A 27277-nucleotide genomic window follows, 5' to 3' on the forward strand; every position below is an offset into this window, starting at 1 on the left:
TAAAGCATGCGATAAAGCTCACACGCACGCCGTGTTTCATTCGTTTGCTTACAGGAAGGGCAAGGAGATACCAACGATGTCTGGCAGGTCCAGATTATCGGTGGCAAAGATGGTGACATCGTAGAAACCGTTACCAGTCGATTAATTTTCTACCACTACATCGAACGGTGTGTACTGACGACGACGGCCAAACAGCTACCGAAGTGGGGCTTTGAGCAGCAGGAAGTAACGTGCAATCCGAATATCCGCGACAAGAGCGCAGTTTGGAATGTTGAAGATAATCAGTTTGATCAGCGTAAGTTAACACAGGTGAAGTAGTTTAGCCCGTATTATGGGACTGATTGTTTGTTGGTAATGTTTGCAGTTCCAAGTGTCAACTTTCAAGTTTATGCTCCCGGATTTATCAGTCGGTTCTTTGAATCGCACGCTGTTATGCTACAGGGAAATTCTGGGTTGAAACCGAAGGAAGGTGAAGTGACTAGTCGACCGTGGCAGTGGCCTATAAACTATCGGGTGAGTGAATTTATCTTAGAAATTCAATTCTCTATAGACGTTTTTGCGATTGTCAATTTATAAAAGAATTGTTCAATATGAACTGTTGAGGAATGTATGTGTATGGGTAAATTTTCTACACGTGAGTAGGTCTTTATTTACTATATCGGGGAAAAATTCAAATTCTCGCAATCGAGAGGGTGACGAAATTATTGTAGATGTGGATTTTGAAATCATTCATTTTGTATTTAAGGGATTTTTCTTTAAACAAAGTTACTATTTGTTTATCCGTGAAAATTTAATTATACTATTTCACATTTCAAAATTTTTCTCATGACGTCAATCTAAAGAAGATACAAGATTGTAATCGTTAGTTTAACAGTTGAAGCATTGGTTTGAATGTGATGTATAATCCAAATCTACCCCAAAAGAGAATTTTTATTGTTATACCATATTGGTATTTCAAAAATTTCAACCCTTTACCTACCATATTGATGGAGCTAGGGTGGCTCTATTGATTTTCATTTCATTTGAGTTCTAATGCAACAATTCCAAAAAAAAATGAAGCTGATGAGTAATGTCAGAGGCATAACTGGTTGACGTGAATACGAATAAAACTGATATGCTTTTTTCATACTTCCGACTATCGATAACGGTTCGTATTAGAAATGTACGGGAGCGGGTCATTTAGCCGAAAGCCATTTCGTTTCGAGGTCGGATAGCATACGGACAAAACGATATGACGAAGCCGCATTAGATATTTTTCCATCTGCACTCAGTTATCGGAAATTGGAAAGTCTCTGGATCATATCAGAAGTACGATTGTAGGTCAACGAAACGGGAGTAGACATTATCATTTTTTATTTGTCTTTTTTATCAATTCCAATTATGATGTTAAGAATAATGGCGAATTCGGCGAAATGACCCTTTCGGCGAAATGGCTTTCGGCGGAACGGCTTTCGACGGAATGACCCTGATCCGAAATGTACTTGTTAAACCTGCCCCAAAAATACAAATTATATAGCGACATAAAAGAATATCTGTAACAAGGGTCAGTTTCAGTTTTCTCAAGCGAAAACGACATTATAGGTTTCTCTTCATGCTAGGCAGAACGCTGCGGTGTTTTTATGCATAACGCAAAGCCTCCTAACAAGAAACTGACATCATTTTAGATAACTGAGATTGTTGGATGAAAACATAGGTTAATTCTAACTATTTTCATTTTAAAATTCCCGCACTTGTTCAATCGGTAAACTTTTATTCTCTCAACGTTGGCAACACTTTTATACACATTCTTTTAAATTTTGACGCATATCGTACGATTAGTTTTTGTTTGGCGTCTATACAAAGAAGTACGTGCATCAAATTTTGTGTTGCAAATGGATTTAAGTGTTCCGAAACGTTGAAAATGTTAGAAAAGGCCTTTGGTGAATCGTGTCTAGGAAAAACACAGGCATACGAGTGGTATAAACGCTTCAAAGGTGATCGTACAAGCTTGGATCATGATGAGATCCCTGGCCGCCCTACAACATCTGTTACTGAAGAAAACATTGAATCGGCGAAGCAAATCGTGTTGCAAAATCGTTCTGTACTGATTAGAGAGATTGATGTGTTGTTGGGCATTTCTTATGGATCAGCCGAACACATTTTAACTGATGTTTTGAGTTTGAAACGCGTCGCTTCTCGGCTGGTGCCAAAAAAGCTGAATTTCATTCAAAAACAGCATCGTGTTTATGTGGCCAAAGAGATGATTTCCAACGCAGATAGTGACCCCACATTCATCGAATGCATTATAACTGCTGATGAGGTGTGGATCTATGAATGTGACGTCGAAACCGCACAACAATCGACCGAATGGCGCTTCGAAGGCGAGGCGAAACTGAAAAAAGAACGACAAAGTCGGTCCAAAATCAAAGTTATGCTGACTGTTTTTTTCGATATTCGTGATGTGGTGCACTATGAATTCCTTCCGAACGGTCTAACGGTTAAGAAGGAATATTATTTGGCCGTTATGCGTCGTTTGCGTGAGGCCATTCGCAAAAAAGGCCAGACTTATGAAAGGAAAACTCATGGATTTTACACCACGATAATGCGCCGGCTCACACAGCGTTGGTTGTGTCGCAGTTTTTGGCCAAAAACTCAACCAATATCATCATCAACCAAGCACCGTACTCTCCACAGATATGGCCCTGTGTGACTTTTTCCTCTTCCCCAGACTCAAATTGCCATTGCGGGGAACGCGTTTTGAGACCATAGAGACCATAAAAGAGAATTCGCTGCGTTAACTAAAGGCCATACCTTCGGCGGCCTATAAAACTTGTATGGAAAATTGGATCAAGCGTTGGCATGCATGTATTGCCGCAGCAGGAAGGCGATAATAAAGAAATTATTAAAAATTGAAATTTTGCGTTTTTTAATCAAATTCCGGTTCTTTTTTGATCATATGGTAAGAATGCATTGTAACCTTTGGCAAGGTTCCACCCTATAGGGTGTCAGTTTTGCTAAAGAAAATTATTGTTGGTAAATGTAAATTTCACGCAAGAAAAAGTTAGTCTTATATAAAAATAGAATTCAAGACAAAGCATCAATCTATTTTGAATTAAATTTTGATATCTGCTCGAGAACATGTAAGTCGTCGTAGCGTCGCATTTGGAAAAAAAATAATAACAATAAATCCAAATTGCAGACAGAACGGTAAAAAGAACTGTTGTACTGTCTAGTGAGACCATTCATACGATCGAAAGCATACGGCGTTGGTATTAGTATTTCGTTATCATGCTAGTTCGAGAAAAAGAGAACAATCTTGAATGCAAGCAGAGCGGCAAAAATATCCCATGTGTCGTCAAGTGGGACCATTTGTTAATACCAACAGCCAATCAGGAGCTAGTTAGGTGAGTAACTAACTTCGAAATTCGAACCTGTAAGATTAGGGACGGTAGGGGACTCTCTGGTTTGAGGCGTATTGGGAACATCGAAGATTCCAACCTGTACGATATGCGGGCCGAAATATACGACCGAGCGGCAATTCGGATGATCGCCTGATCTGCCGAAGAAGAAAATATTGTTTGCCGAGCGAGGGCTATTGTGTCGGCCCAACATCCGAAGGGCAAACTCACTGGCTATAAAAGCCCTGTTCTGCCTAATTCGCGTTCTGTTTTTTCCTGGAGAGCAATTGAAAGTAAGTCAATTAAGTGAAACCCTAAAAGTCCGACTGCTATAGGCGTCGTTTATTAAAAAAAAATAAGTGTGTGATTCTTCGCGGAGGTCGATCGTTAGTGATCTGAAATAAAATAAGACCTCGTAAGTGCCATCGTTCTGTCCGGTGAAAAAAAAAAGGTGCGGGATAAGATTGGGTGTACAGAAGCGTCACCCCGAGACGGATATCCGATAAACCTCGCGATAAAAGTGCCTGTGTTAACGCCGGGAAGTACGGAATTAAAAGTGCGGAAAAGCGAGATTTATAATCCGTGCCAATAGTGAAACCCGCTCTAAAGTGAGTCGCTCCATCCGCGATCGTTTCCATCGGAGATAGTGCTAGGTGAAAAACCACAAGGAGTCCGACCAGAGGTAGTCGGCAGCCATTGAGCCTCTTCGACATCATCACGAGGAATCCGCCATCATCGACGCGACGACCAGTGAGTCAAGTTTTTATAATTTCTTTATTTCTTTAATTGCTTCATATATCCTGAATCGACCTCTTAAATTTAACGGTACGTAATATTGTCCTGTTGCCACATTTCTTGCGTGCCCCGTACGATTGCTGTCGAGTCGTGGCCAAGTTGAGATTGGAGTGTCTCTTCGTAAGTTTCCCTGTCGCGGTTGCCGACCCTGTGATAACGAGAAGGGTCTCGTGACGAGGCTAGCCGGCCATTAGTTACAACATTTGTTGAATTTCTTCCATGTTAACCAAAATCCAGTGCATTTTTCATGAATGTGAAGTTTCTGCTACTGAATATTGTTAGAATCATCTACTTTTTTAATGCCAATGGAAAAAAAACCACTAATCATGTGCGAACAAGTCCAATAATCCAGAATCGCTATTGAAGGGATTTGTGCACATTTACCTCTGATGAGAAAGGCCAACTCAATAATGTTGGATATAGTTTTCACTCACTTGACATGGATGGCAACCTTTTAAAAGCTTTTGTGGTTATTGATTTTGATTCCATGCTTGCCTCACTGCTAGTTAAAACGTCATCACTCAACTCAATGGTAATTAGAATCACCCATAATCATTAATTCACTATATTAAAAAGAGCGCAAATCACACTATTAGATCTAATCCATATACTAGATACGGATCCATAAAACCAACCGGCTTCATTACTTCACTCTGGAAACTGCCAATTTGCAACTAATAACAAATGATAAACGTTGATGATTGAGGTCAACTACCGATAATCGCCCCCAATATGAACACATGTTCGTCCTAGATTAGGAGCTCCGGCCTACGAGTGGTGAACCTGCTAAGTTACACGGCCACCAATTAAACCGTATCAAAACCATACGCATAAAACCGCCGCCCATCCTTGCCGTGCCGACATCGGCCAGTGTCTCTCAAATTCCGCATAAATAATTTGCATTGTCAAGAGATTGCACACTTCAGATCAAGCTTCTCGATCAAAACCAACCCACTAACCATCATCATCATCGGCTCTGGACTGTGCCGGTGACTGACAAACAGCAACAGCAGACCGACTGACTGAGTCGAGAATTCTATAACCCAACAGAAGAACAGTAATTGCAATCAACTGCAGCGACTGCAGTTCCCTTGATGCTGTTAAATAGTGCCTCTGACTTACCACCCTCCACTCAACGCGTATGAGTGACTGCAATCACATTACATTATAATCACCATCATCATCCCCATCGTCGTAACGTCATAACTGTCTGCTACTATCGTCTATCGTCTATCGTCAGAGGAGGAGGCAGCCACAGTAGATTAACGATGATTAAGCGCATAATGTTTATCGGTGCTGGTGTGAAACAACCCCGGAGAGAGAATGCAACCGATCCGGTCGGGGGAGGGGGAAAGGATGAATTTAGGAAAACAACAATATCCTTCAAGAAATGCAAATACTTAGATCCGTTCCGGATTCGATCTAGGCAAATGAGGGGCACTGTAGGGTGGTGTGACGGGAGAAAAATATGTTAAGGACTTGCAGCAGAAGTGTATCTCGGTTTCTACGGTCACCCTACTGTAACTTTGTGGTCGTTACATACGTAAGACGGACTGTGTTAATCTATGTCAACATGCACTCGAATGAAGTGCAAGTCGCACCGGGGAAGTAAATATTATGTGTACAATTGCCGGGTTGAAGGGTGATAAAAATGTGAGCGTATCGCATTATGGTTTTGTTTAAATTTACTAGTTTGGTTAAGGGGTGGGTGGTCTATAATTTGAAATAAGTGATGTCATTATTTCAAGCCATGTTCTCTCCACTAGAGGAATGGCAGGCGCACAGGCAGTAACATTAATGCAATCGATGCTATTTTCATATGCTGTATTTAGTTTTATTCAGTAAATTTAAGGTTCAAAACATTGTATCTACAGTATACAATGTTTGCGGCAGTTTTGGATATGATTTAGTGCGAAAATACGTTTGGCGTGCCGTCGGAAGCGCTGAGTATTGTAGAAACCACATCTGTCTAGGTTTACTCGTTTCACTTGCTTTACGCAAAGCTTTATCTCTAGACCAACATTTGAAATAGGTGGATTTCCGAATTCATCAAATCGAAAAAAACTGCCAATAAAGATTGGTATACAACAATCCAATGCTATTTTACAAGTAAACCCTTCAGTTCGTGCTCGCATCTCATCAGACACAGTCGACAATTGCTTACGGTCGAGACAATAGAAACAAAGACAATACAGTGTAGTGAACAATAGAGTGTACGAAATGGGCAAATACGATTTAACAAAGCCTGAAACTTGGCCTACAAGACCAAATTCAATTTGTATTGATTTCACGCGTTGCAAAGTTAGACCAGCAGCAACCGAAATTGAAATCTTGCTTAAGGAACGAATGCATCTAAACGTTAATGATGTAAGCGTGATTCAATTCAACAAGGCGTCTAACTGTGTGTACATTATGTTCAAACGTGAAAAATATGCAATTGCATTTGCTTCGGTTAATAACGGGGTGCACAGTATTGGTCATAACAATGTTAAATATAAAATCCCTGTGTACATGGTGGACAATGCCATAGAAGTACGCGTGCATGACCTTCCCCCGCAGACCAGCGATGGGTATGTTCGGGAAAGTATGTCGCAGTACGGTGAAGTTCTTTCCATCGAAAGGGAAGTATGGCGGATTTTTTTCCGGGTATCCGGAATGGCGTACGAGTGGTACGTATGCAACTACGTAAAGCAATTCCATCTTACATCATTTGTGATCAAGACGGGATACATCCGTGTAAAACGCTGATTACGTATGAAAATCAACTGGTTACATGTCAGTTTTGTGAACAACCTGCACACTACGGCAAACCTTGCACTGAAACTGCAAAAAGGACATCTTTAAACAAAAATAAGGACAACCGCCCAACAAAGGAAACTAGTGAGCGCAGTACTCCTGTTTCACCATCAAACCAATCAGCAACTGCAACTAATGTACAACAAGGCGCGTCTACAGCAACTAACAACCAACCCAAGAATGCAAATTACAAGGAAAACGAAGAAAAAACGGAAACCAACAACGATACCACCGATGCGGCAATGGAGGACGAGACGAGCCACGAACAAAATGCCCCTCACTCATCGCAAAATGGAAGCTCCTCTCCCTCTAGAAAAAGGGTGACAACGAGATCCAACGGTAAAAAAAAATTTTTATCTAATAAAAACATGGCTCATTCGGCCACGTAAAGCTTGTACGCAAATTGGCCTGAATAAACAAAAATTTTATAAAAAAAAGTAAACCCTTACGCAACCATGTACAACTGAAAAAATCAGAGTAAATAATTGCTTTCATTTCCAGAGTTTGGATGGTGGGTTTGTTTTGGCAGTTCGTGTGATTTTGTTTTATTTCAAGCTGTGGTTGATTTATTCCAATGCACTGCTTCGATTAAACAATTAAACGCCGTTTAGCATAAATTAGAATTGTAAAAGTAACAGGAGCACAAGATTTACTGTCTCTGCGTCAAGATTTCTTGTATGTGCGTCATACCAGAAAGGCAAAACCCTGCGCTCCTGCTACTTTGTGTATGAAATCAAGTAAATAGTTGTAATATTTTTGAATCATCTTCATAAACAAGCTTTGTGTTTAAATTTTTATCATCCCAATTATTGTCATTAAAAATGTTTTATTATGTGATTTTTATCTCAATTTCCAAAGAATGATATAAATATCATGATAACATATTCACGCATGAGAATTACGCTGCTGAAAGTTGAATTGGTAATGAAAACACCGTCGTTTGCATACTCAATTTATCGCCACCAAGGATGCCAGGTCACTTTTTCAAAAATCTGTGATGAAGCCAAAAAGCAGTCTGTGTAAAATCTGTTCACGTTTCCCGTAACATAATAGCTGATCGGAATCATTTTGATGAGCAAAAAAAAAGGTTTCTCTCAGTTTTCCCTAGCAAATTAAATACATTTTGGTGCTCATTGTAAGTCTGGAAAATTGAAAATCTGTGAACTTGGCATCCTTGATCGCCTCAGAGCGATCACAGCTCACAGCGGATATGACAGTTCAGTTATCAAAATGTCATGACATTCTCGAAAACCGTGACCGAAAATGAGTACAGCAGCTAAGGTGATAGAGGTATTTTGGGCCACTTTAAGATTTATTTTATTTTGGCCCACTTTGTAAAAATATCCACCAAATGTTGGAATATCTTTGGCAAAAACCTTCCGCAATAGGCATTTTAATGTGATTAGCTTCAAATTGATGCAACATGGGTTACTTAACATCGATTAAACGCATAAAGTTTGTTAGGTGGGCCAAAATATATGAAGTGGCCAATATACCTATCACAAAGCGAATGGCATATTGTCGCAAAACTGAAATGTAGAGGCGCTGCTTGTTAAGAGATGATACTTTCAGCAAGAGCTGTCAAATCGGTAGGAAAATTTCTAATTATTCCACCTTTTCAACGATTTCTTATGAAAACGGGCAAATTCATTTGAAAAATCATAGTGGAGGTTGAAGAAAAAGTTTTTACTCTGAGGTGGTAATGTTGATCTTAGTTCATTGTGCGAAATCTACCGTTTATTCAGATTAGAGTATTAAACTTGGTTTGATACCATTTTTCAAATGCCTGGAAATAACAAATAAAGTATCCAAAATAAATAGTACTCGATCGCTATACATTCTAGTACTCGAGAAATCAACATTACACTGATTTCTGTTTAAAAAATGTTGATCCGAATAAACCTAACCTTACTCAATTTCACACATTTCTGAAGATTTTCCATGTTTAATCGTAGTTTACACTAAAAAAAGTAGTAGTAATCACTTTGAAATCGACTTTCTTCTACTACGAGTGTACTTTTATTGCTGATATCTATTTGTACTCTTGAATAAACGATAGAAATGTTGCAAAGAATCCTCCTTTTCTTGGTTCCATTTTTCATTGGCAGGTGTCGCTACCGGTAAAGCAACTTTGCGACAATGTGCCAAACAATGTGGCTTTGACTGCTGTGAGAGAGTGCGACAAAATGAACTGCTCTCAATATTGCTGCTGTGCAGTGATGTCAACCCTACGGATTTATCCGTCGATCTACGAATTTCTGTCTTTTCTACGGATCTACGGATGAATCATATGAAATCTACGGACTTAGCATTATTTTACCAGTAATCTCCTGATCCAGCATTATATCTCTTGGTATAAAAGGAAAATAATTAAATATTGTTACATCGTCTGCATATTTTTTTGCTTGTCCAATTAAAATTGTAATCATGCATCTATTAGCCATGGATCTGTCATTACTGGAAGCCTGCCTTTGTGGATAAGAGCTTAAAGCTGTTAAGTTTATGTAAATGTACTAGTATAAGTACACTTGAAACCAAATCTACGGATTTGACTTCAACGAAAAGTGGCATCACTGCTGCTGTGTGTCGTGTCGTGGCTCTCATGATTACACCATGCTCTCGTGTCATTGCGTATTGTGTTACTGTTGAACGTAACAGCACACGTTGGAAGTGACTGTCTTAGGGCATGTTCAGTAGTGTTCTAGTTCTAGATGCATAATTAATGTCATTTTTAAATCTGGATATTATAACAAAAAAAACTGGCAGCCCTAGTGGTGTTTTACTCGTGTTTCAAATATAGAAAAAAAATAGAACGGCATCGTAGACCAGTTTTAAATTTGACAGAAGAACTGGTCGAATAAATAAAACTAGAACGGCTTGATGGGGACACGTTTGTTCCAGTTTCTGTTCTATTATAGATCTTCCATATAGAAGCCCCAGCAGCGTTTTATCTGTGTTTCAAATTAGAGTGCCTATAACCAGAGTGACGACTCCTCATCATTAATGTTGGCAACAATTCAAAACATTCAATTCGAAAAGTAGGCAGTTTCGTTAGTTTCACATTGTATTTGACAGGTCGTTGGCTCGTTTGGAACAAAGCTGTCATTCCAAACGAACATCTGTCGTCACTCTGGTTACAGGCACTCTATTTCAAATATAGAAAAAATAGAACGGCAACGTATACCAGTTTTAAATTTGACAGTAGAACTGGTCGAATAAATAAAACTAAAACGGATTGCTGGGGATACGTTTGTTTCAGTTTTATTTACATTATAGACCACCCATATGAATCTTGCAGCTGCTGAATTTGCTCTTATGTTTGAGGACAGTTTAAAAAATGTCAAATTTTCGCACCCTTGACCTTGATAGGAAACTTGTGCATAAAAGTGATGAATTTCATTTAGTCTACAAGCAAACAGTCGTTTCGCCCATCTATTCACCCGTAAATCTGCTAGCACTGTACATTCGCCGTGGAGTTCTACCTTGTCTTTGGCACAATGACGCTGCAATGAAATGTAGAGGCGCTGCTTGTGTAGAGATGATACTTTCAGCAAGAACTGTCAAATCGGTAGGAAAATTTTTAATTACTTCACCTTTTTAGCGATTTCCCATAAAAACGGACAAATTCATTTAAAGAATCATAGTAGAAGTGGAAGAAAAAGTTTTTACTTTGAGGTGGTAATGTTGATCTTAATTTATTGTGCGAAAAATAACGTTTATTTAGAATTGAGTATTATGCTTGGTTCAATACCATATTTCAAATGCCCGCGGAAATAATAAATAAATGGTATTCGATCGCTAAACATCAAACCAGAATTATATTGTTACTAGATCAACAAACACATTAGTTTAAATTGCCTGGGGTTTAGTTTTTTGTTTGTTTTCGATTATAGAGGCTTCAATCTCATTTGGTCATTTGTCTCTTTGGACCAGAAAACTTTCTGACCCTATGTGCGGGGTTGGGAATCGAACCCAGGTGGGCTGCATGAAAGGCATTGACTAACCCATCATGCTACACCCGTCCCCCCGGAGTTTGTTCATTTTGAAAATGTTTTTTTTTGCGTGTGCCACTCAAATTCTAAAATACAACTAACACTTTAGTTGTTTTGCGATTGCAGGCTTTAACGTGAACAGTTACAAAATTTACAATTATGGAACACTGATTGCTGTTTCCGAGGGAACTAACATTCATCCTGTTATTCAGCAGATTTGGACGAGATTCCAAATGCCCAGTAATTTTCGATCATTTTTTTCCTTATCCATAATCAATAACGGAAAAGCAACACATGTATGGTTTCCTCTGATTATGTACATTTCATTTCTTATTCCAAATCCCGTCAAAAACCACGTTATTCTGTAAATGTGAAACCCTCTCATTGTACCTTCACCGCTCCTACTATTACTACTATTACTATCGGCTGTGGTTACCATAATTCCTTCCAAGAAACGCGTAAACATGTCCTGCATTATATATCAAATCCATTAGCGCTGATCCCATCGAAACTCCCTCGCATTAACTAGTGACCATTAACAGTTAATGAGATTAAATCGCTGTTGTTGCTGCTGCTTAATAATTCCCCTCCATCTTGTCTCGACGTTCCTCTCCCTTCAGCTTCCTCGGTACCATGAAGACAGTGGGTACTTCTCTCGGTGCCTCGGTTGGGAAGTGAAAATCATAACTAAATCTTTCACACTTGACCGGTGGTGGCGCTTGATTCAGTCGATAACCATTTATAAACTCATATAGGAGGCCTTGTGCGCTTGAGAAGCCTAATGTATCAACCGTTCTGTCAGTAACACCTGAAGGAAGGATTCGCACTAATGCTACGTTAATGCTTTCGACAACGGAGACTCTACGGGGACGACTTCCCATTATGGCTGCTAACGAGAGCAGAAGTAATTAAGAGATTTTCCTCCCAGTGCACACGAGATAGCCCGAAAGGGGGAGGGTAAAAGGGCAGCATTGTACTTGATTATGAGTGTATTTTCTTCACATCCTTCGACGCATACCGACTTCAAGGGAACCGGCTGGTGCGATTTCAGGGGGGAAATTTCTTTTTACAAGAAGAGAATAGCAAACAGGATTGGGGATTATGATGAATGAAACACATTCTCCGCACGGTGTATAGCTAAAAGATGTCCTTGAATGGTTGAACCGTTCTCACCAAGGTCAGCGATCTGTGGTTGAGTGAAAATAAACAATCTGGGAACTCGGGGAAATAGAATAGAAACTTTCATTCCATTGTACGCGGATGTGAGCAATTCGTGAATGAAAAGATGCAGGTTGCATTCAGTTTGAGGGTTGTTATATGAAAAAACAGTTCCGGTTTTACGACGGTTTAAAGGAGAACCACAAAACATGTTGCCGTTTCCTTTTGTACCAGAAAGAACTATAGAGATGGATGGAAATTTGTGCTTTTTACATTTGCATGTGTTCATTTGGTAATCGGTTTTTGTGTAGTTTATTATGCATTTGTTGCAAGACGCTAGATATTCGTGTCTTATTTGAATTCTTACTTTTAAATTGAACTGTAGCATTTTTGATGTGGAACACATCTTTGTTTTCTGTATAGGGGTGTTAATTAGAGATTCAAGGAAAAATACATGCAGAGATGTGGTAAGGTCTTGAGCCAGGCCCGTGCGCAGGAATAATCCATGGGGGGGGGGGGGGTTTCAAGGGGAGAGGGGGGTGTCCAAAAGACGAAAAAGCGCCTCATCCACTATATTGCCAATGTAAAACAAATTCTGACAGGCTCGTGCGCAGAAATCCTTAAAGAGGGGGGGGGTTCAAATTATGTCAGTTTATAAATTGATAAAAAATTGATAAAAAATATGAATTGTCAAGTTATTTGCACTTTAATATAATAAGTACTCCATTGTTCATGAAACTTAATTTTAAAAAAATTCTTCATGGGGGGGGTTAAAACCCCCAAAACCCCCCCCTGCGCACGGGCCTGTCTTGAGCACTTACAGTTCAGTCGTATTTCATATCAATTATTAATATTATTTTATCTCTTGATTGGAAATTTTTCTACGTATCGACTTGAATGTATCAAGCCACGCATTTTCAATTATATGTGACAGAAATTTTGTTTAATAGCGACCAGTGTCCTATTTTGTCTGCTAAAAATCTAATACACTAAGCAGGCTTACTGGGTTTCCCTGTCGGAGACGATGTTTTTGAAGGAGTAAGTAATTTATCAGCTGGGATGCATCGCCCTGATTGGTCAGCCGATGCAAAAGCGAAACTGTGTAAGTGAAATAATTTCTGAAGCTTTCAGTCTCACATAAGAAATGTCAGAGGAGGGTTGTACACGGTTAAATGGAAGTACTCTTAAATACTACCCATGTCGGACAAAACTGGGAAAACTCTTTTAATGGGTAAAAGACTTTTATTCAAAAGTGGATACTGTCCATATATGTCAAAATATGGGTAATTCTATACTCAAATTCAGTAGAAGTAAACGGATGAAAAAGTACTCAATGCTAGAAACTGGAGAAAAAATGGAAAAAGCAATAATTCAGAGTATTTACAACCAGTGGATAATTTTAAATCATCACTGTCAAATTTACCAAACCTTCACGTTACACTGATTTTTCTGCTTTTTCGCTTTCAATGAATAAAGAACACAAATTCTGAACAGTCGAACGATTACTGAATGATTTAATTCTGTAGGAAAACACGCCTAGGAAATCAGCATTTTTTTATAAATATTCCGGAATTCGCAAATTAAACAATGCGAACGATTTAAAGAACGTATCGCTAGCGTTAATTAATTCCTTTCCACAGGGAACAATGGCACAAAGAGAAATCTTCGCTTTGACAAAAAATATGCGATACAGGAGTGTTATAATCCTGGATGGATTAAGAGTCCGAAATTCAACTAATTAATGCAGTTGCTAGCTCAGATTCTATGCCAATATTTGGCTCCATTGTTTCCTTATGCTTTATGCCCTTGCGGGTAAATTGGTCCTTATACGAAGATGTAATCTCTTATGTAATCTGCAATAATGATTCATGTTGCAAATAAAGTTTGATTCGCTCTTTAATTTCAGTTATTTCTACTTACCATCCGAAACTTCTTTGAATGCATACTGATTGTGCATGAGATAAATTGCAAACACCGTGATATTCACACTTTTAAAAAATCTAAAGCTTTTAGAAACTTTTCAACCACTAATAAGTTGATTTTTACGCATTTTATTTGCGGAACAGCAATACTGAGACGAGTATTTTTGTACCCATTTCCCGATGGGAAAAATACTCATTTTGTAAAAGCTAGAACTGATTGAAAATCTGGGTATTTATGGTACTTATTATTGAGTAGTTCCATTTAACCGTGTAGCTAGGCAGCAGGCAACACACAACGTGCTGCTTGGATCAATCGGCATATTGTCGCAAAACTGAAATGTAGAGGCGCTGCTTGTTTAGAGATGATACTTTCAGCAAGAGCTGTCAAATCGGTAGCAAAATTTCTAATTACTCCACCTTTTCAACGATTTCTTATGAAAACGGACAAATTCATTTGAAAAATCATAGTAGGAGTTGAAGAAAAAGTTTTTACTCTGAAGTGGCAATGTTGATCTTAGTTCATTGTGCGAAATCTACCGTTTATTCAGAATAGAGCATTAAACTTGGTTTGATACCATTTTTCAAATGCCTGGAAATAACAAATAAAGTATCCAAAATAAATAGTACTCGATCGCTATACATTCTAGTACTCGAGAAATCAACATTACACTGGTTTCTGATTTTAAAAAATGTTGATCCGAAAAAACCTAACCTTACCCAATTTCACACATTTCTGAAGATTTTCCATGTTTAATCGTAGTTTAGACTGAAAAAAAGTAGTAGTAATCACTTTGAAATCGATTTTCTTCTACTCCAAGTGTACTTTTATTGCTGATATCTATTTGTACTCTTGAATACACGGTAACAATGTTGCAAATCACTACTGCCGAAATGAAAATTTCAAAAAAGAATCCTCCTTTTCTTGGTTCCATTTTTCATTGGCAGGTCTCGCAACCGGTAAATCAGCTTTGCGACAATGTGCCAATTATTATCAACTCGCTCGCACAGGGTTATGTGGGTTTGGATGAAATTCTATGTTATGTCGTTTTCTCCTGAAAAATATGCAAGTGCTTCAGAGTAAATCTTGAATGCCTCAGAATTATTTCTGATTAAAATAATATGAACTCGCCTTATAATGAGAAAATTTCATCATTTCAACCGAAATTGAAGAATGGTAGAACCATAGAGCGACCACAAATCGCTATGTTACACATTCACTAGAGAAACTTAACGCTATAAAAATAACTGCATGCAAGCAAAACTTGTTCACAAACTTGGCGAAGACAAGATTGAATATCGAAATCTATAGCACTAGTAAGCACATAAATGTAATTGCATATATTTGGGCTGTTGATATATTTCGTTGGATATGAAATAAATACAAATCATCGCAAACAGAGTCTATGTTTTAAAATTTTGGTTTATCATTTAAAATTTTAGTTGCCTTGTTCCACATCAATAGTTCGTACGACATTCATCGAAATTCTTTTTCTCTTTCAGGGTCAATTTTTCTCCGGGTCAGAGCACCGCGTGTACCTGTTGGGAAACCCAATCATCTGGTGGAGTAATCTGCTGTTCCTGGCTCTGTTTATTATAGTTTTTATAGTTGAAGTTATCAAGTATCAGAGGAACTCTGCGCCATTACCGCGAACTACCGCCGGATCATCCGTCGTCGAAGAAAATGGTGAGTGATGCCAATTTCTATTCAAATTATTGTTATTTCGGAAGAGTTGAAACTGAAAGCGGATTAGGAATGTTTTAGTGTTAAGTAATTACATTAGAACATTGGGTTAAACGTTTTTTTTACTGAGCTAAGATTTGAACAACTTAACAAAATGTAGTTATTGTTGTTACATATTTTTTATTTGTTTGCTATACTTATAACTATTATATGGATATGAATAATTCTTAAAAATATTTAAGGTTTTACATTTTCGAAAATCGTATGAGCACAAAGTGCTTCGTCATTCGAAAACAGTGTATAAGCATCAGAAAATTTGGTGACTCCCATTAATACTACCGTTCAAATCCCTCAATCTAGTATTACAACATTTTGCTCCAGGTGTAAGTTATTGTTTACAAACAGATTGGTATATTTGAATTTAATTTTTTAAAGGAAGATTTTAAGAGAAATGTACGACAAGGATGACGTCCCTAGATTACTTCACGCCCAGAAGTCAGTTTCAGATCTTGTAAAATGTTCAAAGTCTACTGTATTTCGTATCAAGGCGTCAGTTGGACTCTGAACAGTACTAAGAAAACCTGCAAGTGGTCGGAAGCTATCGGTGAGAGCGCCATGGTTGATATAGTCCATTAAGATGAAAGTAACTCGTAATCCCGTTCGGAGCTTGAGAAAAACGGTAAGAAGTGCTGTGAAATATGACTTAAAAGGAAAATCTAGAGCTCGAGTTAAAAGACATTTGATTACTGACAGAATTAAAGCAGCTAGATTGGAGCGAAGCAAAAATTTGCTTAGTAATCTGGAGAAGAGGTCCTCCGTCATTCTCTTTACGGATGAGAAACTGTTTACTGTCGACAGCGTGTCCAAAAGTCACATCAACCAGTATATAAGTTCGAAGAAAGCATCCGATATACCTAATAGCATTATATGCACGTTTCGAACCAAGCATCCAGCCGGGGTGAGGTGTTTCGATTGGTTGCTTCCGATGGCCAAAAAATGAACCCGTTTTTATCCAAGATGGCCTGAAAGTGGACACTTATACCGTTTTCGTTTTTGAACCTACACGCGGGCGACTCTGACTTCGGGTAAAACGAACATGTGGTACGCGCCCTAAACAACATCTCATAAAAAAAAACAAATTCGCATAGATGCCGTGGTGCGACCCCTGAAAATTTTCAGAGCGAAACTACGCGATTGGAAACCGATCTAGAGCGACCCCAGGTTGCTAAAAAAACATCTCAAAAGTTGTTTGGGCGACTCTGGGTCAGTTCTCGGGCTGCTTTGATCAATAAATGAAAACGGTATTAGGAACTGCTCAGGACCATGATTTGCCTTGGATTACATCTACCTACGGAAAGAATGCAAATATTGTGTTTCAGCAAAACGCGTCGAAGCAAACACAAATGTGTTTGAGGGACAACATGCCTCAATTCTGGTCCAAAGAGATGTGGTCAACTAGCTTGCCTAATTTAAATCCTCTGGATTTCAGTGTATGACCGAATATTGAAGCACGTGTATGTGAATATCTTCACTCGATTTTGATCTCTCTACGGACCTCCATAACAAAGGATTGGAGAGAAATGTCATCAGATTATATTGCCAAGGTCTACAAAAGCGTCAGGCGTCTTCTAGAAGCGGTCATAAATGCAAATGGCGGACATATTGAGTGAAGAGGAAGCTTAATCTTCTACGAACATTTTATGCTAATGCAGGTTATGTTCAAAGTTCATAATAAAGCCCCAATGAAATCAAAAATGTTTGAGTCTCATTATTTTCTGACTCATACTGTACACTCAAACTCCCATTTACATACACTTTTTTACGTTATCTCCTTTTACGTAACGCTTTTTACGAACCAAACCCAACTAACGTAATGTTTTCATACGAACCTACTTCATAGAAAGAGGTTTTATCATAAAATGAAAACGATTTCCAGCTCATTGATGAGTTTGAAAAGTAGTTGCCGGAAAACGACAGTTGATGGTGACTTCCAGGAATATCAATTCTTTGAAAACCCTTACAAAAGGGATATTTTGGGATCGGATTTCATGATTAGATGCCAGAAAATGATGTTAAAACGCGTTTCCAACCAAACCAACAGAGTGTCTTCAGGTGTAACGATATTCCTCGAAGACAATTACGATATGATTGTATATATTTTGAAAAGCAGATATGTACCAAAAAGCGGTGATTTTTTTTGTTTAGATAGATACCTCCAGTTCATCGCTATGGTTTGAATATTTTACTGTATGAATATTTTTAAATCCGTTCTGAAAATACCCATATTATAAGAGTTTCAAAGGACTATCAATTTGGATTTCGGATTCCCAGGTAGATGTAAATGGCAAACAAAGATCAAAATAATAACAAATTTTACCATCATATCTTGTCTAATGATGTTTCTGTGCTGTCATAGCGTTACTTGATATTTTATTGATATTTTATCGAAGGAATAAAAAAATTAGGGAATATCTGTTTATCATCAAAATTAGTTGTTATGATATTATTCTATTCTGAATGCTAGAATGTAAAATAACTGAAAAATTTGTCTTCTTTGTTTGTTTTATTTTGTTCTTGGTTTGATATTGCAATGATAGAATTTTATATTTTGTAGCTATTTTCTCATACAGACTTTGTTATGATTTTTGACGTTTCAACTCCTATTTTAAACTAAATAATGTTTAATGTAAATTACTACCATTGAGATGTTTGGTTTTAATAATAAAATTTGGTTTGCAAAGCACTTCCATCCGGGTTGACCTCTAAACATCGTTTTTCGGTACCTGCACAATAAATCTGTTCCGAAAAAGGTTTTCAAGGAATATCAATGGGCCGGAAGTCGCCATCTTGGATTTCGCAATGACCTCAAACATTCTTTTCCGGTTCCTACCAAATCCATTCCGATCTATTGATGAAATCCACCGTCGTTATTAGATGGCAAAATTGAACATGTAATCAGTAGGAAGTTTGTCATGTTCTGCTTTTAATTTACGTTTTTCATTTTTGTCTTTCTAATTTATTTTTCACTCTTTTCAGATTTCAAATGGCGATCGTTGAGGGCTTCGGTGTGGCTATTTGGAGGCTGGCTGCTACACTACCTGCCTTTCTATGCGATGGGCCGGGTGTTGTACTTTCATCACTACTTCCCGGCTTTGGTGTTCAACTCGATGCTCGCAGGTTAGTACCCACAGTGTCCCCGTAGATTTCCTAATTTATTCGTGGTTGGTTGAGTGGTGAGGATGCATTACTCAGCCTCCAACAGTCGACACACAAAGCTTGTTGGAACGCGATTAGTTCGATGCAATTTTTCGAATTACAACAATTAAACAGCTTACCAATCGCGGCGTGAAATTACTTTTCCGAACCGAGCAAGTTCCACGTGTGCCTTCGACCGCGATGCTACCTATCATCCGGGTAGTTGGTAAAGCCATCCTCATTAATGAGTGCACTAACATGCAGCAGCAGGGAGGAAAGGTGGCAGGTAGCAGAATTACTATCACCACGGAAGGATAATTAAATTTTCATCGTGATCATAGCCGTGGAAGAGAGTGATATGATAATAGTATTTACCTTCGCTCAGTAGGTAATTGGATGGTGAAGCATTCTAATTTGATTTCGTTGGCCTTTTTTTCTCTTTTCTATTCGCCGGTCAAACCGGTTGAAGAAGAGCAGTTTACATTGTTATCAGCATTTAAAATAGCAAGGATTGGGGCAAATGATGTACACATCCTTTACTACCTTTTCCATGATCATCAGTTCAGGGTATTTCTCTTCAATATACAATCATTTTGCAGTGCATATTTTTCTCTCTTTTTGCAAGACAGCCGGTGCCCAAATTGCTTTTGTACTACTACTGTATGCTATTGAATCGGACACTCAGATCCTGGAATCAAATGGTCAGTCAGCCAACTTACCTTCCATCACTGCACTGCGAACGGGGAAGACACTTAACACACGAAAAAGGACCCAATTATTTTGTGTCACTGTACAACACAACAGCACTTCGCATTCAATCAACAACGACAGTCGATTTTTATACTTGAACAGGTTATGAGTTCTCACATTTTCAGCTGATTTGCGTGACCATTTCGAATTTTATCATCCTATTACGGTTTTAAATCACGATGTGTGGTTTCTGGTGTCCTATTTAAGCAAAAAACCTGGTCTAATACACCTCGTGGAGCATTTTTCTTATCTTTCATATTCCCAGAAAAAAAATCTGTGTATTCTGGATATTCTTAATTAGCATAAGCTACAAATTGAAACAGCTCTCAGATCGGTTTCAGCCACCTCTGAGGAAACGAGGTGAGTTCCACTACCACAACCGGAATCCGGGAACTGGTATAGCCAAAGTCGATTCGTTTGCCCATCATCTAACAAGAGTTGCGTTCTAGATTTGATCCTGATGACGGTTTGAAATTTGAAACACTCATTGTATAATTCCTGAACCGGAAAGCCGATCTGAAAAAATATTCCGTAGTATTGGTTGGGATCATAAAACTTTTAATTTCGTTTAATCTAAGTTTGTGAAAATTCGAGCTCCATGCTGGCTGATTACTATTTTCGGTGCTCCTGGAACTGGATTCCGGAGACTGGTGAAGCCGAAGCAGGTTCGGTCATCCACTGGCATACCCTACAAATTAGACTTGGAATGTTGAGACTAATTTAGAAAGAAAATAAGTTCTCTGTTCTCGCTTTTAACGACGGTTTGTAACTTTAAGCACTACTCACCCTATAATTTCAGAACCGAAAGTTAGATCCGATTATAATTCAGAAGTTTTGTATCAGACCATAATACCCCTCATTTGGATCTAAGTATGTGGAAATCAATTCAGCTGTTTCAGATAGAGCTCGAAATATTTTACCACTGGAGAACCGGAAACTGCTGATCAGTAGCGTAAAAGTTGGTTCGATTGGTAAGCAAGACTTAAAAATTGGAATAGTTTTGAGCACAGTGCCGAAAAGGGTTCTTTGTTCTTCACATTGTCATGGAATTTCAAATTTTCAATGTTCATCACTTTATAATTCCGAATCCGGAAGTCGAAAGTTACAGAACTGTAAATTGTGCGCAACCATCTCAGAAATTGAAGTAAATTCCATTCAAGAGTTTTTGATCACTGTTTCCGCTACTTCCGGAATCACAAACTGTGAAATTAATTGATAACAAGGTCTAAAACCTAGAAGAATTTTTTAATCAATTTTAAGAAGTTTGCTGCTCTTTACATGGTCTCTCCTAAGAAACATCCTTGAAATAATCCCATTTTAAATTAATCTCCCAGTAATTGCGAAACCGGAAGTCGGACCGAATTATTGTTTATTGTGCAGGAAAAAGCCCACTGGAGCTAGTTTAGTTGAAACTTTTCGCCAACATAGTGATGGGCGAGCGCTCACGAGCCGTTCATTTGAACCGACTCGTAGCAATGATCGAACGAACCACGGCTCTTCAAAATTGAACCGCGGCTTTCAAGCAGAGTTGCCATTTTAAAATCTGCGTTTCAACTTGCAAAATCTGTGTGCCTGTGTACGCCCAAATTTGATTGCGTTGTTGGTTAAACGATGATGTTTTCTCATGAAGGTGTCAAAAATACATAGGAACATTTATTCAGCAGTGAATTTTCAAAGAATTCTGTCGTAATAGAAGAAGAAATGGAATTTCAACTAATTTATTTTAATATCCCGCTTCCTCGCACACGGACACCTCTAGTTGTGAAACACAATTTTAGACCGCCCATACCGCTCATGCATTTCCGTGGCTATCACACTCACTCTCTCGAACCGCTTCTCCACATTGACGTTTATTGAAAAAGAGCCAATGAGCTGTTCAATTGAACCGGCTCTTACGAAAGAGCGTTCGGTTCAGAGCCGCTCATTGAAATGAGCCGTATTGCCCATCACTACTCCAACAGGCATAAAACCTCCTCTTCTGTTGCATCAACAGATTGCAATGATCCAAATGATACATAATAATTTAAAACTAAAACTTAGAAATTATACAATGATACGAGAAATCTAATACTAAATAAACTATTCTAGTTACTAGAACCTATCAAGACAACTAACTGAGAAACAGCTTTTTTAGAACATTACAAGAATGATAAAGGTCAAATACAATGGAGCAATTATTAAATAGGCGACGCATACTAGTCAAAGGTTCGCAATAACCGTAGTTATTTCTAGATGAAGGTATTTTAATAAATGAGTGGAAACGGAGAGTACGGCGATGAATATCTAAGTGTAATAATGATAGAAGACCTGAACAGTCTATACGAGCTTGTAGTAAATGAGCGACAAAAAAGACCTTACAGACGTCACGTCACGAATAGAGAGCAAACCTAGATCAATCAACTTGCAACGATCTTCGTAGCTCGGAAGGTTTAATGGGTCTCTCCACGGAAGACGACGCAGTGCAAAACGGACGAATTTGCGTTGGATTGCTTCTAGGCGTTGAATGTCTCGAAGGTAAAATGGTGACCAAACGACAGATGCATATTCTAAAGTTGAGCGTATCAAGCTACAGTAGATTACTTTCAGACAGTAAGTATCGTCAAAATTCTCGGAAATACGAAAAATGAAACCAAGACACATAGAAGCTTTAGAAATAATGAATTCTCGGGGCTCCCTGAAAGTCAATTTAGAATCTAATAAAACTTTTAGATCCATGACTGATTATCTTCGACCTAAAACTGTATTTGAAATATTATAATCGAAGATCACGATCGAATGTTTGCGACTGAAGGAGATAACGGAACACTTTGAAGGGTTTAGTATCATCTTAGCGACTTCACACCAGTTTGAAAGATTGTCCAGTTGCATTTGCAAAAATTTGCAATCAATGTTTTTAATAATGTTGAACAACATTAACAACGTTAATGTTAACAACGGATGATTTTACCGCAAAAAATAGCTTCATACATTCTATCGAAAAAATGGATTCATTTCGATAAATTAAGAAAAGGAACGGTCCTAGATGACTACCCTGAGGGACACCAGAGCTGACGGTGAAAGGTGAAGTCGTGCAGTCTCCAATCTTCCCTATCATTTCACGGCCGATCAAGTACGAGTGTAGCCAAACCAGAATAGAGCCAGTAAACCCGAGTCTTGTCGAAAGTCGGTGTAGATAGAATCAACTTGCCGACGAGTTTGTATTGTACGTATGATGAAGGACGTGTAAGATACTAGGTTTGTTGACGTTGAACGCTTTGGCATGACGCCATGTTGGGTCACCAATATGTAAGCTGAGCAGTTGTGAGTAATGAAATTGAGAACGATAATTTCAAACAACTTAGACATAGCACATGAAGCTGCTATCCCACGGTATTCGATACAACGTTTTTGCTTCCTTTTTATAAACAGGAAAGACATGACTTTTTCCATCAACCCGGAAAAGAACCAGAGTGTAAAGATAAATTGAACAATAACGATAATGGTAGTATTTGAATATCTAAGCACTTCTTTATCACAATGGATGGAATTCCATCTGGTCGAGCACTTGATGAAAGCTTCAAATTTAAACACGCTGATCTGACAATGGAATGTGTGATGATAGAGTGACGACCTATTGGAGAACGAATGGGGACATTTTTGGTAGCTTCAAAAACTTGTTGAGAGGCTAAGTTCTCAGCGGAAAAAACACTACTGAAGTGCTCACGAAATAAGTAGCAGATATCGAATGTGGTGCATGCCTCAGCATTGTTGAGTATCATGATGGTAAGTAGTCCTACGTCTGCTGCCCCTCTTCCGATTCCACGATGGTGACACTCTATTCTGGTCAAATCTGGCATCGTGCCACTACGCGAAACTGAAGATGGATTGGTACGAAAACAACGATATTGTTTCTTGTGTCGAACGAGACAAAATCGCTTCGATTCGATTATGAAGAACAAGTTCCGGAAAACAGGGATTCAAAGAAAGAGTGGATGAAAGTGCGTAAGAAAGATGGCGCAAGTGTAACACAGGAATAGAAGGTGTGGGCATTTAGTCAAGGATCGGCTAAATAAACTAACTACACGGATAGAAATCCGTTACTGCTGTCATGATTAGAAAATCATGAAACCAATCATTTTAACTTATCATGAAACCATGAGCAATAACTCTTCTCCCATGAAAATTAATCATGGTTCGAAAATGCGTTACTTGAAGAATGCATTTCATTCAAAGCTCGTAACTCTTATTTTCTACCGGATATCACTTTGAACCCTCTGCCTCAAGTAATGTGATAGATTAATTGAACAATCCAATCAGCGTGGTCACCACGAGATATCGTTATGGTGATTGTTTTGACATATCCCATGTATTTAGAAAAGTTTTTGATGATTTTTTCAATTTACTTGAGTTTGAAAGAATGCAGATGGCAAAACCTTACAAATATGGGTAAGAAAAACGATTATTCACGTGTTGTCATCAAACATATGATTTCAAATTGTCCTATACTCTTGACAATCTCGGATGAAATTTGAAATTTTCAATTCACATACAGATTTGATTTAGTTGATAAAACATGAGTAAATAGACTAGCCATAAAACTTTTGAACATAATTTATCAATTAATGTCAAAATCCAACCCAAAAAACAAAGAATATCTCAGATATGAAAACAGTACCCAACCTCACTTCTTCGAATTTGGTATTTCATGTTACGATTTCTCCGTAAATATCAATCAAACATACCACGGAAAGTTACTGAATCAATAATAATCGATTTTTTTACCAAATTATCACGTTTTTGTATATTAGTATTCGATTCATAAGAAAAAAAATATAAACCCTGCATTTTGTTCGAATCTTCAAGCAAAATCTGAAAATTATCACCATCGCTTAGTTCAAAGCTCGCCACTCGGGCAGCGCAGCGATCGCAAAAGTGTTGGTTGGATTCTTCAATAGATTAATGGTAAAGCAAAAAGCAGACATTGAAAAGCAAGACCTACTGAAAATGTTTTCTTGATCCTGAAGCATATTTTTCAATAATCGTGTTGTTTTACTGATTTACCTAAATATTATAAATAGGACGATTTTTTGCAAGAATTTGATATAGAGTTTCTTTTTAAGAGGTTCGATTCACACGTGTTCTTCCATGCAGTTCGTTTAAGTGTTTAAATTCTGAAACACAAAATCACCCAAAACTGAAGCAACGAACGCAACACTTTATTTTAGGCGTCGTCGTTTTTCAAAAACATAATATTTTAATTGTTAATGATTCTGATTAAAAGAAGTACGTCGTGCTTTTCACTGAATTAATGTTACAAAAATTAACATCGTTGCAAAAATCACACAAAACGCCTGAATTTATATCGCAAAAATTACCATCGTAGCAGAAACACGCCTGCAGTTATACCCAACAACGTCAAGTGCGTTACGTTTAAATTTCAGCGAAATCAGTCCAAATAGATCATGATCCGAGAAGTTTTAACCATGGTGTATTATCATAACATGAAAATATAATATTTTCCCCAAATCATGACTCATTTTGCTCATTTCTAGAATCGGAATTTTGCCCGTGTAATCATTGTTTGCTCAGATATAAGCAGTATCTAACGGAGAGCAGATTGGAAAATTAACATGCGAATGCAATGATGTAATGAAAACCGCAGAGACGAGACTCGAATCCCATAGCCCTGACCGGGGAAATTGTTTTACCAATTAAACTACCCTGCATATTAAAACAGGGGTTGGCGGTTCAATGCATAGGACGCTGGTCTTACAAGCCAGTTGTCGTATGTACGAGCCCCGACCTGGAAGGATTCTTAGTGTCAGTAGGATCCATAGTACTAGCCATGCAATGATTCTGTACACTTGTTAAGAATCGGCTGCGAAGTCTGTTGAAACAGAAAGGCCAAATTCCACCAAAGGAATGTAATGCCAAGAAAAAAAATGAAAACAAACGAAGAGAATGTCCAATTGACTAAACGGAAACCAGGCATGCTTCGCTGTACCTGGTCACTACGGCATTCAATTTTTACAGTCCTATATCTACGGAAACAAACTTAACAGAAACATATAACTTTCCCTTCATATGTTTTCATATGCAGTATATTTTAATTGGTAAAATAATTTCCCTGGTTAGGAGTTAGCTACGGGTTCGAGTCCCGTCTCTGCGGTAACATTTTTGCGGTTTTCATTGCATATTTGTATTCCCATGTCAATTTTCCAATCTGCTTCCCCGTTAGATACTGATCATATTTGAAACTAGCTCAGAACGGCTCTACGTCTTAACAAAGACTAAAACATACACTTTCGTGTACAATCTGTATAAGGTACAAAAACCTCTTCCACAGCTCTACGATCAATACCAATAAAATTAACGTCATCCGCAAAATAAAGGATCTTCGTATCGCACATTCGAGCGTTATATTGAACAACAAATTAGAGCGTACATCGGTTTAGTCTATCTAACGTTACGAATGAATCGGAGCTATTCCAGCTTGATGTGCCACAATTTGGTTTGAAATCTATCTGTATGTACGAGTTGGCAAGTTGAATTTCCGGAACGTAAAACATTCGCGCGACTTACACACAAATGGTGCTATCATTGCCAAAGTCATGCGACGTTTAAAAAGTTCCAACTTTCAATAGACTATGTGAGAAATGTGACGCCATTCAAGTGAAGTTACTTTTATTGGATTCAAAACAATTACATGTGTTAATTTATCATTGCTTCGTGATGAAAAAAAACTGCACAAGCTCAGAAATGGTTTCAAAAGTGTTATCCGGACTCTGCTTCATCGAAAATACAACCATTTGTTTGTTATTGGTTCGCTGAATCAAAAACCAATGATAATGAACGTTCTGGTCGTCCAATTCAGTTACTTCAGAAAACATAAAATAGTCCACAAATTGGTTATATAATCGTGAATGGAAATTGCGTGGGATAGCTGAGGCCGTAAATATATCAGAAGGCAGTGTGTTTACAATTATGCTGGAACATTGCCGCAGGGTGCCGCGTTTACTTACAGTCGATCAAACATAACTACGTGTTGATAATTTAGAGTAGTATTTGACCTTGTTTACAAGTAATAAATCAGTTTTTTTACGTCAGTATGTGACAATGGATGGAACATGGATCCATCCCTTCACTCTGGAAGCAGAAAGATCATCATCTAAGTAGAGTGCAGCCGGTGAACCAAGTCTAAAGCATCCAAAGGCACAACAGTCAGCTGAGAAGATTATAGTTTCAGTATGTTGGGATGTATATGGTATAATATTCATCGGCTATCTCGAGAAAGGAAAAACAATCAATAACGAATACTACATATTGTTGTTAGTTCGTTTGAATGAAAAAATCAAGCATAAAGACCACCAAGATCATGCACCGATTCACAAGTCGATGGCAACGATAGTTAAATTGAATGAATTGCTTCTTCATCCACTGTATAGTCGAAATCTGGCCCCAGAGACTTATTGGCTTTTAGATTATCTCAAAAAAGAAATGCTCGTCGGTAAGACATTCAACTCAAATGAAGAAGCAATTTCTGACATTAAGGCCTGAGGACAGTGGGTCGCGTACAGATTTTTGAATCTTCTTCCCTGACTCCCTAAATTCCCTTTGCGTCTGTGTGTTTAG

The 27277-nt window shown here is 38.2% G+C and overlaps 1 protein-coding gene across 1 annotated transcript in view; it reads left to right on the forward strand.

The window, feature by feature from the left end:
- LOC131438828 (protein O-mannosyl-transferase 2) overlaps nt 1-27277 on the forward strand; it is a 48168-nt gene that overhangs the window by 1967 nt on the left and 18924 nt on the right. Inside the window, exons 4-7 of the mRNA XM_058609152.1 lie at nt 55-295; nt 365-513; nt 15541-15724; nt 18758-18898. Of these exons, the coding sequence (XP_058465135.1) occupies nt 55-295; nt 365-513; nt 15541-15724; nt 18758-18898 (715 nt within the window). The remainder of the gene's footprint in view (nt 1-54; nt 296-364; nt 514-15540; nt 15725-18757; nt 18899-27277) is intronic.

The sequence above is a fragment of the Malaya genurostris genome, chromosome 1 (assembly GCF_030247185.1).
Source record: "Malaya genurostris strain Urasoe2022 chromosome 1, Malgen_1.1, whole genome shotgun sequence".
Lineage (NCBI taxonomy): Eukaryota > Metazoa > Arthropoda > Insecta > Diptera > Culicidae > Malaya > Malaya genurostris.